This window comes from Chiloscyllium plagiosum, chromosome 1 (genome assembly GCF_004010195.1).
Source record: "Chiloscyllium plagiosum isolate BGI_BamShark_2017 chromosome 1, ASM401019v2, whole genome shotgun sequence".
NCBI lineage: Eukaryota > Metazoa > Chordata > Chondrichthyes > Orectolobiformes > Hemiscylliidae > Chiloscyllium > Chiloscyllium plagiosum.
The window spans coordinates 119163154-119177343 of record NC_057710.1 but is presented as its reverse complement, the minus strand read 5'-3'; the positions used below and the strand labels follow the sequence as shown (position 1 = coordinate 119177343).

General features: G+C 39.0%; 1 protein-coding gene across 2 annotated transcripts in view; it reads left to right on the top strand.

The window, feature by feature from the left end:
* LOC122552385 (stearoyl-CoA desaturase 5-like) overlaps positions 1–14190 on the top strand; it is a 57922-nt gene that overhangs the window by 35533 nt on the left and 8199 nt on the right. For both annotated transcript variants that reach the window (XM_043695144.1, XM_043695138.1), the window contains exons 3-4: positions 1353–1558; positions 10628–10860. In XM_043695144.1, the coding sequence (XP_043551079.1) occupies positions 1353–1558; positions 10628–10860 (439 nt within the window). The remainder of the gene's footprint in view (positions 1–1352; positions 1559–10627; positions 10861–14190) is intronic.

Below are 14190 nucleotides of genomic sequence, written 5' to 3'. Positions count from 1 at the left end.
TGTACAAAACTCTGATTGCATACAGTTCTGGTCACCACATCATAGGAAGGATGTGGAAGCTTTGGCCATTTACTAGGATGCTGCCTGGTATGGAGAGAAGATTTTACGAGGAAAGGCTGGGGGACTTGAGGCTGTTTTCATTAGAGAGAAGAAGGTTGAGCGGTGACTTATTTGAGACATTTAAGATAATCAAATGGTAAGACCGGTTGAACAATGGGAGCCTTTTTCCTCGGATGGTGATGGCTAGCACAAGGGGACATAGCTTTAAATTAAGGGGTGATGAGACAAATGTCAGATGATTTCTTTACTCAGAATAACAGTAGTAGACTCACCAACTTTAAGGGCATTTAAATGGTCTTTGATAAACATATGGATGAAAATGGAATAGAGTAGGATAGATAGGCTTCAGATTGGTTCCGCAGGTCGGTGCAACATTGAGGGCCGAAGGGCCTGTACTGCGCTGTTATGTTCTATGACTGCCTGTATGCAGTGCTGTCAGATTATTTTTCTTGTATCAGCATAGCTTTCGATACAGTTACAGGCATGTAGACTTGTGAAGCTGTCACCCAGGGCCTGACTGTGTGGGTTGGTTTTCCTCTTCTAGTTGACCACTGGCACTGAGCTGAAGAAACATGAAAAAGGATTTGGAACCCATCTCCTGGTTCAGATTGAGTGAGATGGTTGGGCTACTTTATATAATGGCTTGAGTGTGGATGAGGACAGCTGCCACGACTTCAGTGGGAACATAGTGTGTAGTTAGGTTGAGGTACAAGGCGACCATTATTAGGAGGCACAGCAGGCAATGCGGTGGATCTGGCTTAATTGTATATTTTGCACAATTTTTGTCGGTAAAGAAATCTTGCTGATTGCAATAGCCTCTCCATAGCGTCTTCAACATTTCACCAAGCTTTTCAAGTCCTGCTTTTGAGTTATAAGGCAGCAGATTTAGTTTACCTTTATTCTAGCTGAAGACAATATGTCTTAATTCTCAATTGGAATATTTAGGCAAAATGTATCTCCCAGCCCACATTGCTTGAGAATGCAGGAACAACAAAGGTTACATATCCAAGCATTACTAACTTACCTGTGTTTTTATAAGATATAAAGAACGTGTCAAATGGAAGGTGCTTGTGCACAAAGTCATTCTGGCCAACCTGACATTGAACTCAGACGAGATTAATCTCTCCATTATTGCTAAGGCTTGTCATGTCAGACACTGGATTTCTACTTGCCTGCTAGTGTGTTCATCAGTGTTATACAGTGTAAGGTGAACTAGGTCAGTACGTACATAATTATTGAAAAGGAAACTTAATGGCCAGATCTTTAACATTTTTGCACCTGTCTCCTCACAGAATGACATCTATGAGTGGTGCCGAGATCACCGGGTACATCACAAATACTCGGAGTCCAACGCTGACCCTCACAATGCCACCCGTGGATTCTTCTTTTCTCATATCGGCTGGTTGTTCCTTCGGAAACATCCAGATGTGGCAGAGAAAGGAAAGAAGCTGGATGTTAGTGACCTTCTTGCTGACCCTGTTGTTGTGTTCCAAAGAAAGTAAGCACAACCAAGTGAGATGAGAGCTCAGCAATACTTTGCAATACATGTCCACTATTATTAATAGTAAATATTGAATGTGATTACTTGTTTGGAAGCTTCATTCCAAAAGCATAAAAGGTAACCAGTTTTATTTTTGGGTCATTGCTATTGTCTGTGGCATGGGCTTACAAAGGTTTTACAAAATAGTTTATCTGAGGAGCAGTGTTCCTTAATTGACATTGTTATCGGTAGAGCTACTAATATTGCCATCTTACATAACCAAACTGTCAATAAATCATTTGTATTAAAAATAGATGAATTAATAATTTATTATAGACTAATACTCATGCCAAAGTTTTGATTTAATGTCATGATCTGAGCATATGATGGCTGATAAACCAACTCCAACTTACACTCTGCCCCCCCATCCCCTAAAGAGCTAGGAACAGGAGCAGATAGTTCAGCCCTTTGAGCCTGCTCTGCCATTTCATACAATCATAGCTGATCTCATCCTGGCCTCAACCCCACTTGTCTGCTCGCTCCCCATAACCCTTTAGCTCATTACTATTTTAAAAATCCTTTATCTCCTCAAATTTACTCAGTGCCCCAGCATTCACTGCACTCTGGGCTGGTTAATTCCACATATTCATGACCCTTTGAGAGAAGTAACTTCCCCTCACTTCTGCTTTAAAATTTGCTATCCCTTATCCTAAAATCATGATCTCTCATTCTAAATGACCCAACTTGAGGTAGAATCCTCTCAGTCTGCTTTGTCAATTCCCTTCAGCATCTTTTATGCTTCAATTAGTTGTCCTCTCATTTTTCTGAACTGCAAAGAGTATTGGCCCAAACTGCTCAATCTCTCTTCACTGTACATGGACAATGGAAGATGTGACTGTAAATCTCACTACAGCTGAAATAAACATGGCAAGGTTTGTGTTTCTGCATTATAAATTTTTGCCATTAATTTATAGAAGTATTTATGATGAAGTTTAAAATTAACATTGTTGAAAAAAACAAGGAATAGTACTTTTTAAAGATATTTTGTAACATTTGGGAGAGATACAAACTGTTGGATTGCATCAAAGTGAAAATGTCAGTTATTGGAATGTGGGATTCATCTAATTCGCTCGTTGAAACATTTTAAGCCAGCTGTCTGCATTATATTCAAAGCTAGCTCACAAAATCACTTTCAGTGAAGGGGAGAGTCTCTTATCTGTCTAGACTTCAGAAAACTCTGCCATATTTGACTCTTGCCTTTCAGACAAGTGCCTTTTAAAATGTTGTGATGAAGTGTTTTGGAAATGATATGCAACAAAATCATAACCTTTTAAAACCTCACATTCAATGCAATCTACACTTTGTGGTTTCAAAGGAAATAAAACTGCACTTCTTTTCCTTTCCAATCTTTTTCACCTCCTCTTTTCATTTTTTTTTGGCCAGACTTTTAAAAATCTGTTACTGCATGTCTGCTGACAGAGTGGTCAACGCTGGGCACCACTTTTTTTAAGAAAACAAACATAACACCATTATTCAAAAAAAGAGGGAGACAGAAAACTGGGAACTACAGACCAGTTAGCCTGATGTCAGTCACTTGAAAAAGTGCTGAAGTTTATTACTGAGGAAGGTTTAACAATGCACTTAGAAAAAGTAGTATTATTTCAACAAGTTAACCTGGTTTTTCAAAAGGTTTAAATCCTGTTTAACACATTTAGAGGAAAACTAATAAAGTAGATAAAGCGAACCAGTGGATGTTGTTTACTTGGACTTCAAAAAGCATTTGATATGGAGTCAAATGTAGGGTTAAGACAGAAGAGGCAGACAATATATAGCATGGATAGAAGACTGGGTTATGGGTAGCAAGAATAAAGTTGGCATAGCAAGTCAGGTGAATTGGCCATACTCTTCGGAGGTTCGGTGTGGACATTTTGGGCCGAAGGGCCTGTTTCCATACTGTAGGAAATCTAGAAGATCTAGAAGAAGTGATCAAATTGGCAGCTGTGACTGATGAGAGTGTCACACAGATTAGTGCTTGGGTTTCAGCTATTTGCAATCTGTATGAATGACTTGAATGATTTGATGATGAGACAGAAAATAAGGTCACAAAGATTGCTTATGATAGAAAGCTGTGTGGGAATGCTAGCTGTGAGAAGCACGTGGAGAGGTCTCAAGGAAATATAGATAAGTAAAGTGAGTAGGAAACAAGTTGGCAGCTAGAGTATTGTGTGAAAGTGAGCGATTATTCACTTTGGTCATAAGAAAAAGAAGCAAAATTATTTTTTTAAATGTATGAAAATTGTAAATGTTGATGATCTGAGACTTGAATGTTTTCATATCCTTCAGCTTTATAATTAAGGAATAGGCAAGAAAAACGTGTCTGGCTACAAATTATTTTGGACAGGATTGGCCATAATTGGAAATGTCAATGGCTTTCAAAGTATATGTATTGAACTACTTTACCATATCCATCACAGTGCTGTGGGTTTCAGCTGTCAGAGACATTAAGAAACATGTTCATTCACATCTTGTATTTATTTCCTTTTCACCTGTTGATACTTACTTACCTCATAAATAAGGAAAGGATCAATGGCTAGTTTACACTTGTATTCTATAACACGAAAGTAGTCATTAGAAGTTGAGTAAAAGTTTTGCCTAGATTCTAATGCATTTTTATTGATGTCCCAGTGAGTTTAATTACTTGAAGCCTATAATTTTTATTTGAATTGTGCCTGACTATTTAATTTGAAATGCATCTCTCACAGATAACTTGTACACATTGACAGAACATTTCTTAACCTTGATAAATAGCTTATACAGTTGCTTTTGATTGTCCTGCATCGGGCAGCAACAAGAAAGTAAATAGGTAATAACTCGTTGCACAAATTAAAACCACATTTCCAAGAAGGAAGCTGTCAATGCATCAAAGTTTTACTGTTGGAATCCAGTGTGGACAAGGCAGTACCTATTGCAGTAACAGGCATAAAAGTCAGAAGGACCCAGTTTCAAATCTTAGGTTTATTTACAGTCAAGTTAGCAGTTTGGGGTGTTAAGATTTGCCTTTGTGCCTGTGATCTGATTAAAGGAACTATAATCGGCTCAGATTCCCATTTTTAACGTTTGCCTGCTGAAAAACAAATGTCTGACAGAGGTAGGATCAGGTTGGGATGTGATGCCCCTATGTGGTTGAAAGCAGATTAAGGTTGCTTACAATATTCATATTTACAGTACTGCGCCACAAGCTTACCTCATAACTGTATTCCAACCAATGTTCAAAAACTGCCTACAATTAAAATGACAGATATTTAGTTTTCAGGATTTATTGTTTTATTCCAGTCTCCAAGTTTTGTTTTACATTGCTAACATTTACTAGTAACATGCAGATAGTACAGTGCAACAAATGATAGTAAATGGACAGATGCAGTGTCTAAAGTAACTCTGAGATATTCATTCCCAATTTGATCCCATGTCTTTGTCCATTTAATTACTCTGAGCCAGTATACTCCATATTCCAGGCATTGAATGGGAAGAGTCGGCATTAGATCCCATTTCTGCCCGGTGATTAACACATGAAAATATGAATTAGGAGGAGAAGCAGATCCCACAGCCACTGAAGCCTGTTCTGTCAATTCAGTCAGAATATATTCAAGAGGTGGCTAGATATAGCACTTTGGGTGAATGGGATCAAAGATTATGCGGAGAAAGCAGGATTAGGCTTTTGGGTTGGACAATTGGCCATGATTGTGATGAATGGTGGAGCAGGCTCAAAGGGCCGAATGGACGCCTCCTGCTCCTATCTTCTATGTGTCTGTGGCTGATCTACAATCTCACCATTTGCCAGATTTTTGCACATTCACTGAACTTATCTATATCTCTTTGTAGCCTCCTTAGGTCCTTTTCACAACTTATTTTCCACCTGCTCTTTATATCATGGCACATTTTGGCAATCATATCTCTGGGCCCTTCATTCAAGTAATCTATATAATTTGAGAAAAAAATTAGAAGGCCCAGCACTGATCCCTGTGCCTCGCTACACATTACATCTTGATGGGAGAAAATGAGGACTGCAGATGCTGAAAATCAGAGTTGAGAATGTGATGCTGGAAAACCACAGCAAGTCAGGCAGCATTCGAGGAGCAGGAGAATCGATGTTTCAGGCTTAAGGCCTTCATCAGGAATGAGCTTGCCATCTAGTTTAATTTAACTAGTCACTACACCATGTGCTATTAATTTCCACAGTACCATTTGATGTGACAACTTTTCACATGCCTTCTGGAAATCTATGTACAGTCTGTCCAACCCTTTCTTCAAAGCACATATTACTACTTCAAAGAATTCCAGTAAATTGGTTTGACCTGATTTCCCTTTTACAAAACATGTTGACTCTCCCTTATTACTCGGAAGTTTTTTAAGTGCCCTGCTGTAAAATATTTAACAGTAGCTTATAATGTTTTCCCTATTACAGATATTAAGCTAACCAGCTGTAATTTCTGTTTTTTGTCTCTCTCCTTTTATTAAAAATAATTTACATTGGGTATTTCCAAACTAATGGAGTCTTCTGCAAATTTTGTGAATTTTGGAAAATTAAAATACATTAACTACCTCACTGGCAACTTCTTTTATCACCCTAGGGTGAAATCCATCAGGGCCTGCGACTTGTCAGCCCATAGCTCCAACAATTTGCTCATTCCTACTTCCTTTGATAGTTCTCCTGAGTTCCTGTTTTTCCATTTCCTGATTTATAGCTGTTTTTGGGATGTTATTTATAATCTCTCAGTGAATGTTGATGCAACTTACCTATTTGAATCATTTGCCATCTCCTTATTTTTCCATGATTAATTCTCAGACTCACTTTTTATAGAACGTGTGCTCAATTTTTAAAACTTGTTTCTTTTTAAATATCTATAGAAACTGTTGGTATCTGTTTTTACCTCTCTAGCTAGCTTTCTCTCACACTCTAATCCTTTGTTCTTTATTGACCTTGTAATCAGTCTTTGCACAATTTATATTCTGTCCAAGTTTATGACTTACCCATTTGTTGATTTTTCTACAAGTTAGTTCATACATTTGACCTTTTTAATGTTTATATTGGACTCTGATCTTTCCTTTGGAAATTTCCTTTCTCATTAGAATGGATCTATTCAGCACCAATCATGACTCCTCAGATCCTGAAGCAGTCTGTGTTCAAATACATAAGATCTGGGCAATATCTAGGTTTGGGCTGACAAGTGGCAAGAAGCATCCATACCACACAAATGCCAGACAATGATCATCTCCTATAAAAGACAATCTAACCAAAACCCTTTGATATTCAGTAATGTTGCAATCACTAAATCCTCCATCATCAACATCCTGGGGGTTATTATTGACCAGAAACTCAACCAGATTCACCACATAAACATAATGGCTAAAAGAGCAGGCCAGAGGCTAGGAATATTGTGGCAAGTAACTCATCTCTTGACTCAAAGTCCGTGCAGCTCCAACATTACTCAAGAAGCTTGACTCCATCCAGGACAAATCAAACCACTTTATTGGCACCACATCAACAAGCATCCACACCCTTCCAATGCTTAGGAGCAGCAGTGTGTACAATCTACAAGAAGCACTGCAGAAATTCACCAAAGATTCTTAGCACCTTCCAAGCCCGCGACCACTTCCACCTCGAAGGACAAGGGCAGCAGACATATGGGAGCATCACCACCTGCAAGTTCCCCTCCAAGCCACTCACCATCCTGACTTGGGAATAGATCACTTCCTTCACTGTCACTGGGTCAAAATCCTGGAATTCCCTCCCTAAGGGCATTGTAGGTCACCCCACAAAGCATGGACTACAACGGTTCAAGACGTAGCTCTCCTCCACCTCAAGGACAACTAGGGATAGGCAATAAATGCTGGTCCAGCCAGCAATGCCCACATCCCACAAGTGATTTTTTAAAAAATTCTATGTATTTAGAAACATCCTCTCATATTTCTGCCACTGCATCTGTATTGACCTCTCCCTTAATCTAATTTTGCCAGGTTAAAGTATAGGTTGTGCCAAGCAATAATGTGCCGATTCATGACTCGTCCTGAATGGTAGCTATTTGGAATTTGAAGTCCTATCAAAGCCAGAGCAGGGTTATGAAGGGATAAAATCAGACTATGTGGATGTCAGTGAGGTGAAGCAATAGCCAGAAAAGATAGTAATAAAATCCTATAGGAACACTTAACTTTACGATAAAGTATAAGAATCTTCAATACTGTAAAATAACAAATGTGCAGGTAAATATCCTGGTAAAATATTATACACTATGTTCCACAATATAGCAAACTGAAACACTTTAGGCAAGAGAAGGTCACTGATCCTGCAGTCTGTTTATTGAATAACTCCTTTTCTTATCTATGAGATTTCTCTGCTTCATTTGTATCAGTTCACTAATCAAAAGTCCACAGAGAGACAATAAACTTGTCTAGTTATTTATTGAACTTCTGAGAGTTTCAACTGATTATTTGAATTGGAAGGTTACTCCTTGAATTGATCATATTTTTTATGAAAGAAGTTCACCAGGAATTTCCAGAATGTGTTCTCCCATGTGACCACTGTACCTTCTGTGGGAGGTGGGAGAAATCTAACACGTTTTTGTATGTGTGGTGCTTCGGATTGAACGGTATTTTTCCCTTTTTGAATCCATGCTGACTGGTCCTGGCTCATTGTGTATATGTCAGATAATTGATAATCTTAAAATGTCTTAAGTAAATATCTTAAATAAAATTTATAATCTGTCAATTTGCCAGAAAATATCTGGGTACACCTTAGAAAAAAGATCAAGTATTAACTTTACAGTTCTCCACTAACCTTTCCTCCAAGGGAGGCAATAGAAATGTTACTGGACTCTTATTTCAGAGGTCCAGACTAATATTCTGGGAACAAAGGTTTAAATCTCACCATGGCAGATGGTGAAGTTTAAATTCAATAAAGTCTGGAATTTAAATAAAAACTGGTCTAATGGTGAATGGAATAGCTATTGATTATGTAAAAGCTCATGTGACTCACTAATGTCCTTTAGGGAAGGAAATCTGTCATTCTAACCTGATCTGACTTGCAAATGAGTCTAGACCCACAACAATATGGTTGATTCTCAGCAATGACCTGGGAAACCACTGGGTTCAGGGGCATTTAGAGATAATCACACTGATCTACTTGGCTTACCATACCATGGAAGAGAATAAATGATGTGGGGTAACCAAAACTAACATGTATATTGCAGGTAATTCACATAGTTTACAGAAGATTTTTTAAGGCAAAAGTGAGGACTGCAGATGCCGGAAACCAGAGTTTAGATTAGAGTGGTGCTGGAAAAGCACAGTAGGTCAGGCAGCATCTGAGGAGCAGGAAAATTGATATTTCGGGCAAAAGTCCTTCATCAGGAATAGAGGCAGGGAGCCTCCAGGGTGGAGAGATAAATGGCGGGGGGGGGGGGTTGGATTTGGGCAGAAGGCATCATTAATTCCTGTCTCCTTCAGTTCGAACAAAGGGCAGTTATTTCTCTCTCTAACCAGCCGATGAAATTTTTACCTGAGTGATAGTGGTTTTAAGAGAAAGTAAGGCAAAAGACAGAAAATTATAGACCAATTAGCCTAACCTTGGTTGTGGGTAAGATCCTGGAAGGCTGAGATTTCTGAATACTTGGAAATGTATGGTAAAATAGGACAAACTCAGCATGGTTTCATCAAGGGGAGGTCATGCCTGACAAATCTCCTAAAGTTATTTCAGGAAGTAATGAGCATGTTAGACCAAGGAGAGCCAATGGATGTTAGCTACCTGGACTTCAAAAGCCTCAAGGTGCTACACTGGAGGCTGCTGAGTAAGATAAGGACCCATGGTGTTAGAAGCAAAGTGCTAGCATAGAGTCATAGAAAGCCTACAGAATGGTTAGACGCCTGGCTGTCTGGCAGAAAGCAGAGAGTGAGGATAAAAGAGTCCTTCCTAAAATGCAGCCGGTGACAAATGGTGTTCTGCAAAGTTCAGAGTTGGGAGCAGAACTTTTCACTTTATACATTAAAGATCTAGATGAAGGAACTGAGGGCATTCTGGCTAAATTTACAGATAATACAAACATAGGTAGAGGGACAGCTAGCATTGAGGAGGTGGGGAGGCTGCAGAAGGATTTGGACAAGTTAGGAAAGTGGGAAAGAAGTGGCAGATGGAGTACAATGTGGAAAGGTGTGAGGTCATGCACTTTGGTAGGAGGAATAGAGGCATGGACTATTTTCTAAATAGGGAGGAAATTCAGAAATGTGAAGTGCAAAGCTAGTTCTAGTCCTGGATTATCTCAAGTGTAACCTTGAGTCAGTAGTTAGGAAGACAAATGTAATGGTGACATTTATTTTGAGAGGACCTGAATATAAAAACAGGGATGTACTTCTGAGGCTCAGTAAGGCTCTGGCCAGACCACATTTGGAATATTGTGTGCAGTTTTGGGCCTGATGTCTCAGGAAGGATGTATTGGCCCTGGAGCATGTTAGAGGAGACTCACGAGAATGGTCCCAGGAATGAAAAGCTTAACATATGGGGAACATTTAAGGACTCGGGGTCTATACCTGATGGAGTTCAGAAGGATTGAGGGAGGGGTCTAATTGAAACATCCTGAATATTGAATGGTGTAGACAGTAGATGTTGGGAAGATGTTTCCGTTGGTAGGAGAGACTAGAACCTGAGGGCACAGCCTTAGAGTAAAGGGAAAACCTTTTGGAACAGAGATGAGGAGAACCTTCTTCAGCCAGAGAGTGGTTGATCTATGGAATTTATTGCCACAGAAGGCTGTGGAGGCCAGGTCGTTGAGTATATTTAAGACTGAGATAGATAGGTTCTTCAGTACCAAGGGGATCAAGGGCCTCGGGGAGAAAGCAGGAGAGTGGGGTTGAGAAACTTATCAGCCATGATTGAATGGTGGAACAGATTGATGGGCTGAAGAGTCTAATTTCTGCTCCTATGTTTTATGGTCTCATGGTCTTTTAGGGTTTTATTCTTTGTACACATTCTGATGATTGTGTTTTTAAGAGAATTGTGCTGGTAATTTCTGTTGAAGTAAAATTTGCTTATTTTCATAGGTACTACAAGACTTCTGTTTTAATCATGTGTTTCTTCATGCCAACTTTTATTCCCTGGTACTTCTGGGGAGAAAGTCTGTGGAATTCATATTTCTTGGCATCTATCCTTCGGTATACAGTATCCCTGAATGTCACGTGGTTGGTTAACAGTGCTGCTCACATGTATGGAAATAGACCCTATGACAAATACATCAGCCCGAGAGAAAATAGATTTGTTACATTTGGAGCAATTGGTGAGTAAGAAGCTGGTTGTTAAGTTTGTCTGTGAAAATGGAAGTCGTTTTAATCTTATGATAGTTGGTAAAAAGTAGGGACAGACCTGCTCACATTGAACCAGGTATCAGGGGTTTTAGTGACGAAATTCAAATTGTTCCAATCCTTTTTTGTTTGTCTCCTGAAAATGACAACTGCTTTATCTTCACGATTTTTTTTTGTGATGGCTCGTATTATCCTGGGGTGTGGGGTGCGCTGTGGGGGGGGTGATGTTGGCTAGCTCAGTTGGCTAGATGACTGGTTTGCAAAGTAGTGATGCTAACATCATCCCCTGGAACTATGGTAACTTTGCAATTTTCTTGTCTTGAGGTGGTACCTTTAATATTTTGTCAATCTGGGTCTCCAAATCCTCCTGGTCTTCCACAGCACTGAGCCTGTTTCCGTTCTGAATGTTCAATTCAATCTGACATATTTTAGATCGGAATGTCATCAGTGTTCCCTTACAGATTCCTTTTCATCTCTTAATAAAAATTATCGATATCTATTTTGTTCATTTTGTTTCTAATTTTCATCATTCCCTTACCTTCACCGGTCCATTTCCGATTCTCCCTGCTTGACTTCTGATCTCCATTTCTGGAGATTAGCTTTCTACTAATGTTCTCTACAAATCCACAGGCTAACAGTTACTACTCCATTTTCTCCAGTTTCATTGTTGTATCATTCCCAATGATGCCAGCTTCCATGTCAACAGTTAACATGTGGAGTGGTTAGATACAACTAACTTGTTAATCTACCCTAACCGGCACTCCTGACCACACTGCAAATTTCCCTCTACACCACACAGCCCATCCTGACTTTTTCATTTACTGTCACTGGGTTAAAATCTCGGAATTCTTTTCCTAACAACATTGTATACCTTCATCATATCCTCGCAGCAGTTCAAGAAGGCTCATCTTCATCTTTAAGGCAATTAAGGATGGGCTATTGATGTCTACAATCCACAAACTATTACTAGAAATAAAACACCATTGACATTCTGTGTTGAATCATGAAATCCCTACAGTGTGGAAACAGGCCCTTTGGCCCAACAAGTCCACATCGACCCTCCGAAGAGTACCCACCCAGACCGATTCCCCTACCCTATTATCTGATATTTGCCCCTGACTAATGCACCCAGCCTGCACATCTTTGGATTGTGGGAGGAAACTGGAGCACCCAGAGGAATCCCACACAGACACGGAGAATGTGCAAACTCCACACAGAAAGTCGCCCGAAGCAATAATTGAACCTAGCTCCCTGGTGCTATGAGGTAGCATTGCTAACCACTGAGCCACCGAGACTCTGTTTTTCTTGTTTATTCTTCATGCCCCTTTCCTCTTTGCTGGCTTAAAAACTCTTACAGTCAGATTTCTGATCAATTCTGATGAAAGGACATAGCCTGAAATGTACCTTTGCTTCTCTCTAGAGATATTTGCCTAACCGGCTGAGTATTTCCAGTACTTTTACTTCCTCCTTCTGCCATTTCTCTGCATAATGAATTGCCTAATTTCTGGTACCATTCTTGTAAATATCCTGTGCATCATCTGTCAGACCTTAACATCCTTCTTAAGGGATGGTGCCTTGGATTGAATTTAATACTTTCAAGTTAAATTTTGTGGAGTTTTGCTATAACTTCTTTGGTTTTGTATCTCAATATTTTAACGTCAAGTATCTCATTTTTAACAGTTGCCTTAACTTGCTTTTTGATTCTTCCTTTCAGAGTGCAGGATCTCGCATTTTCCTATGTTAAACTGCATCTACCAAATTCTTTTCTCACTCACTCAAACTATCTATATCCCGTTGCAAATTTATCCCTATGCTGTCATCACAACACACTGTCACATTTGGTTTTGCATCAGCAGGGAATTTGGATACATTACACTCTACCCCTCCTCCAGTTCATAATATAGATAGCAAATGATTGAGGCCCTAAGGCTGATTGTTATGACACTCCTCCATGAATATTTTGAATATTTTGATCCCCTCCATTTCTGCAGCACTTAACTGCAGGTATCACATTCAGGCAACTTGCAACAATACATCAAATACTTTGTCCCTCATGACAGAGACTGTTACAAGATATTTCCTACCATTAGTAGTTTGTTTGTTTGTTATCTATTTTTGGGATATTCATAGTCCTCCACAGTGAAGTCTGATGTAAATATTGATTTAAATTATCTGCCATGTCTGTATAAACTCTTGCTGTTTAGTTTTATATTTTTGTCAATTTACTTTCATAATTAATTTCTTCCCTCATTATTAGCCTTTTAGTTATCCACTGTTGGTTCCTAAAAAAGATCTAAATCATCTGGCCTATCATTAATTTTTTTTCTGCTATTTTTGCCTTAGTTTTTATTGGAAATTCTTATTAATCCTTTTTGTTAAGCCTGGATAATTCATTTTTCTCATCAAGTCCTCCTTTTTGACCAGACTAAATCTTTGCTAAGTGTTATGTAATACATGCTGTAGACAAGTCTTTCTTCATACCTCTGCAGTTGCCCTTATTTAAATTGATGACATTGGTTCGAGTTGCTCTCTCTCAAACTGTATTTGAAATTCTACCATGTTGTGATCACTATTTCCTAGAAGATCCTTAACCATGAGATCTCTTATTAATCGCAAGTTACTAGATCTAAAATAGCCTGTCCTGCAAACAGGCTGTTCTAAGAAACAATCTCAAATGCTCTCTACAGATTCATTTTCCATGTTGCCTGTGCACATCTGATTTGTCCAGTCAATATGCAAATTATAATCACCCATGATACTTATAGCACCCTTCTTACACACCTCCAATATTTTCCCATTTATGGTTTGTCCTAAAAAAAGGCTATTCTTTGGGGACCTATAGACAACTCCCACCAATGACTTCTTTTGATTGATTTTTCTCACTTCCATCCCAACTGATTCCACATCACCGTCTGTTGCACCTATATCACTATCATCACCACACCAATACCAACCTTTATTAACAAAACTACCTCATCTCCTTTCACCTATTCTTCTGGAATGTTGACTAACCTTGACTATCAAGTTCTTAGTTTGATCACCCTGCAAGTACATCTGTGAAATAGCTATCAAGTCATATTCATTTGTCTTTACTGTGCAATCAACTTAGCTACGCTGGTGTAATGCAGCTGGCATTCAGATAAAGATTCTGAATTAGAACTCATTTTTCCCACAACAAACTTTGAGCCGCACATTTACCTCACTAACCTTATTTATCGTATTCCAGTTTGCATGTGGCTCAGGTGGCAATTGAGTGATTATTAACTTTCTCATAATCCCTCCGCCAAATCTCTTTTCTATGCCTA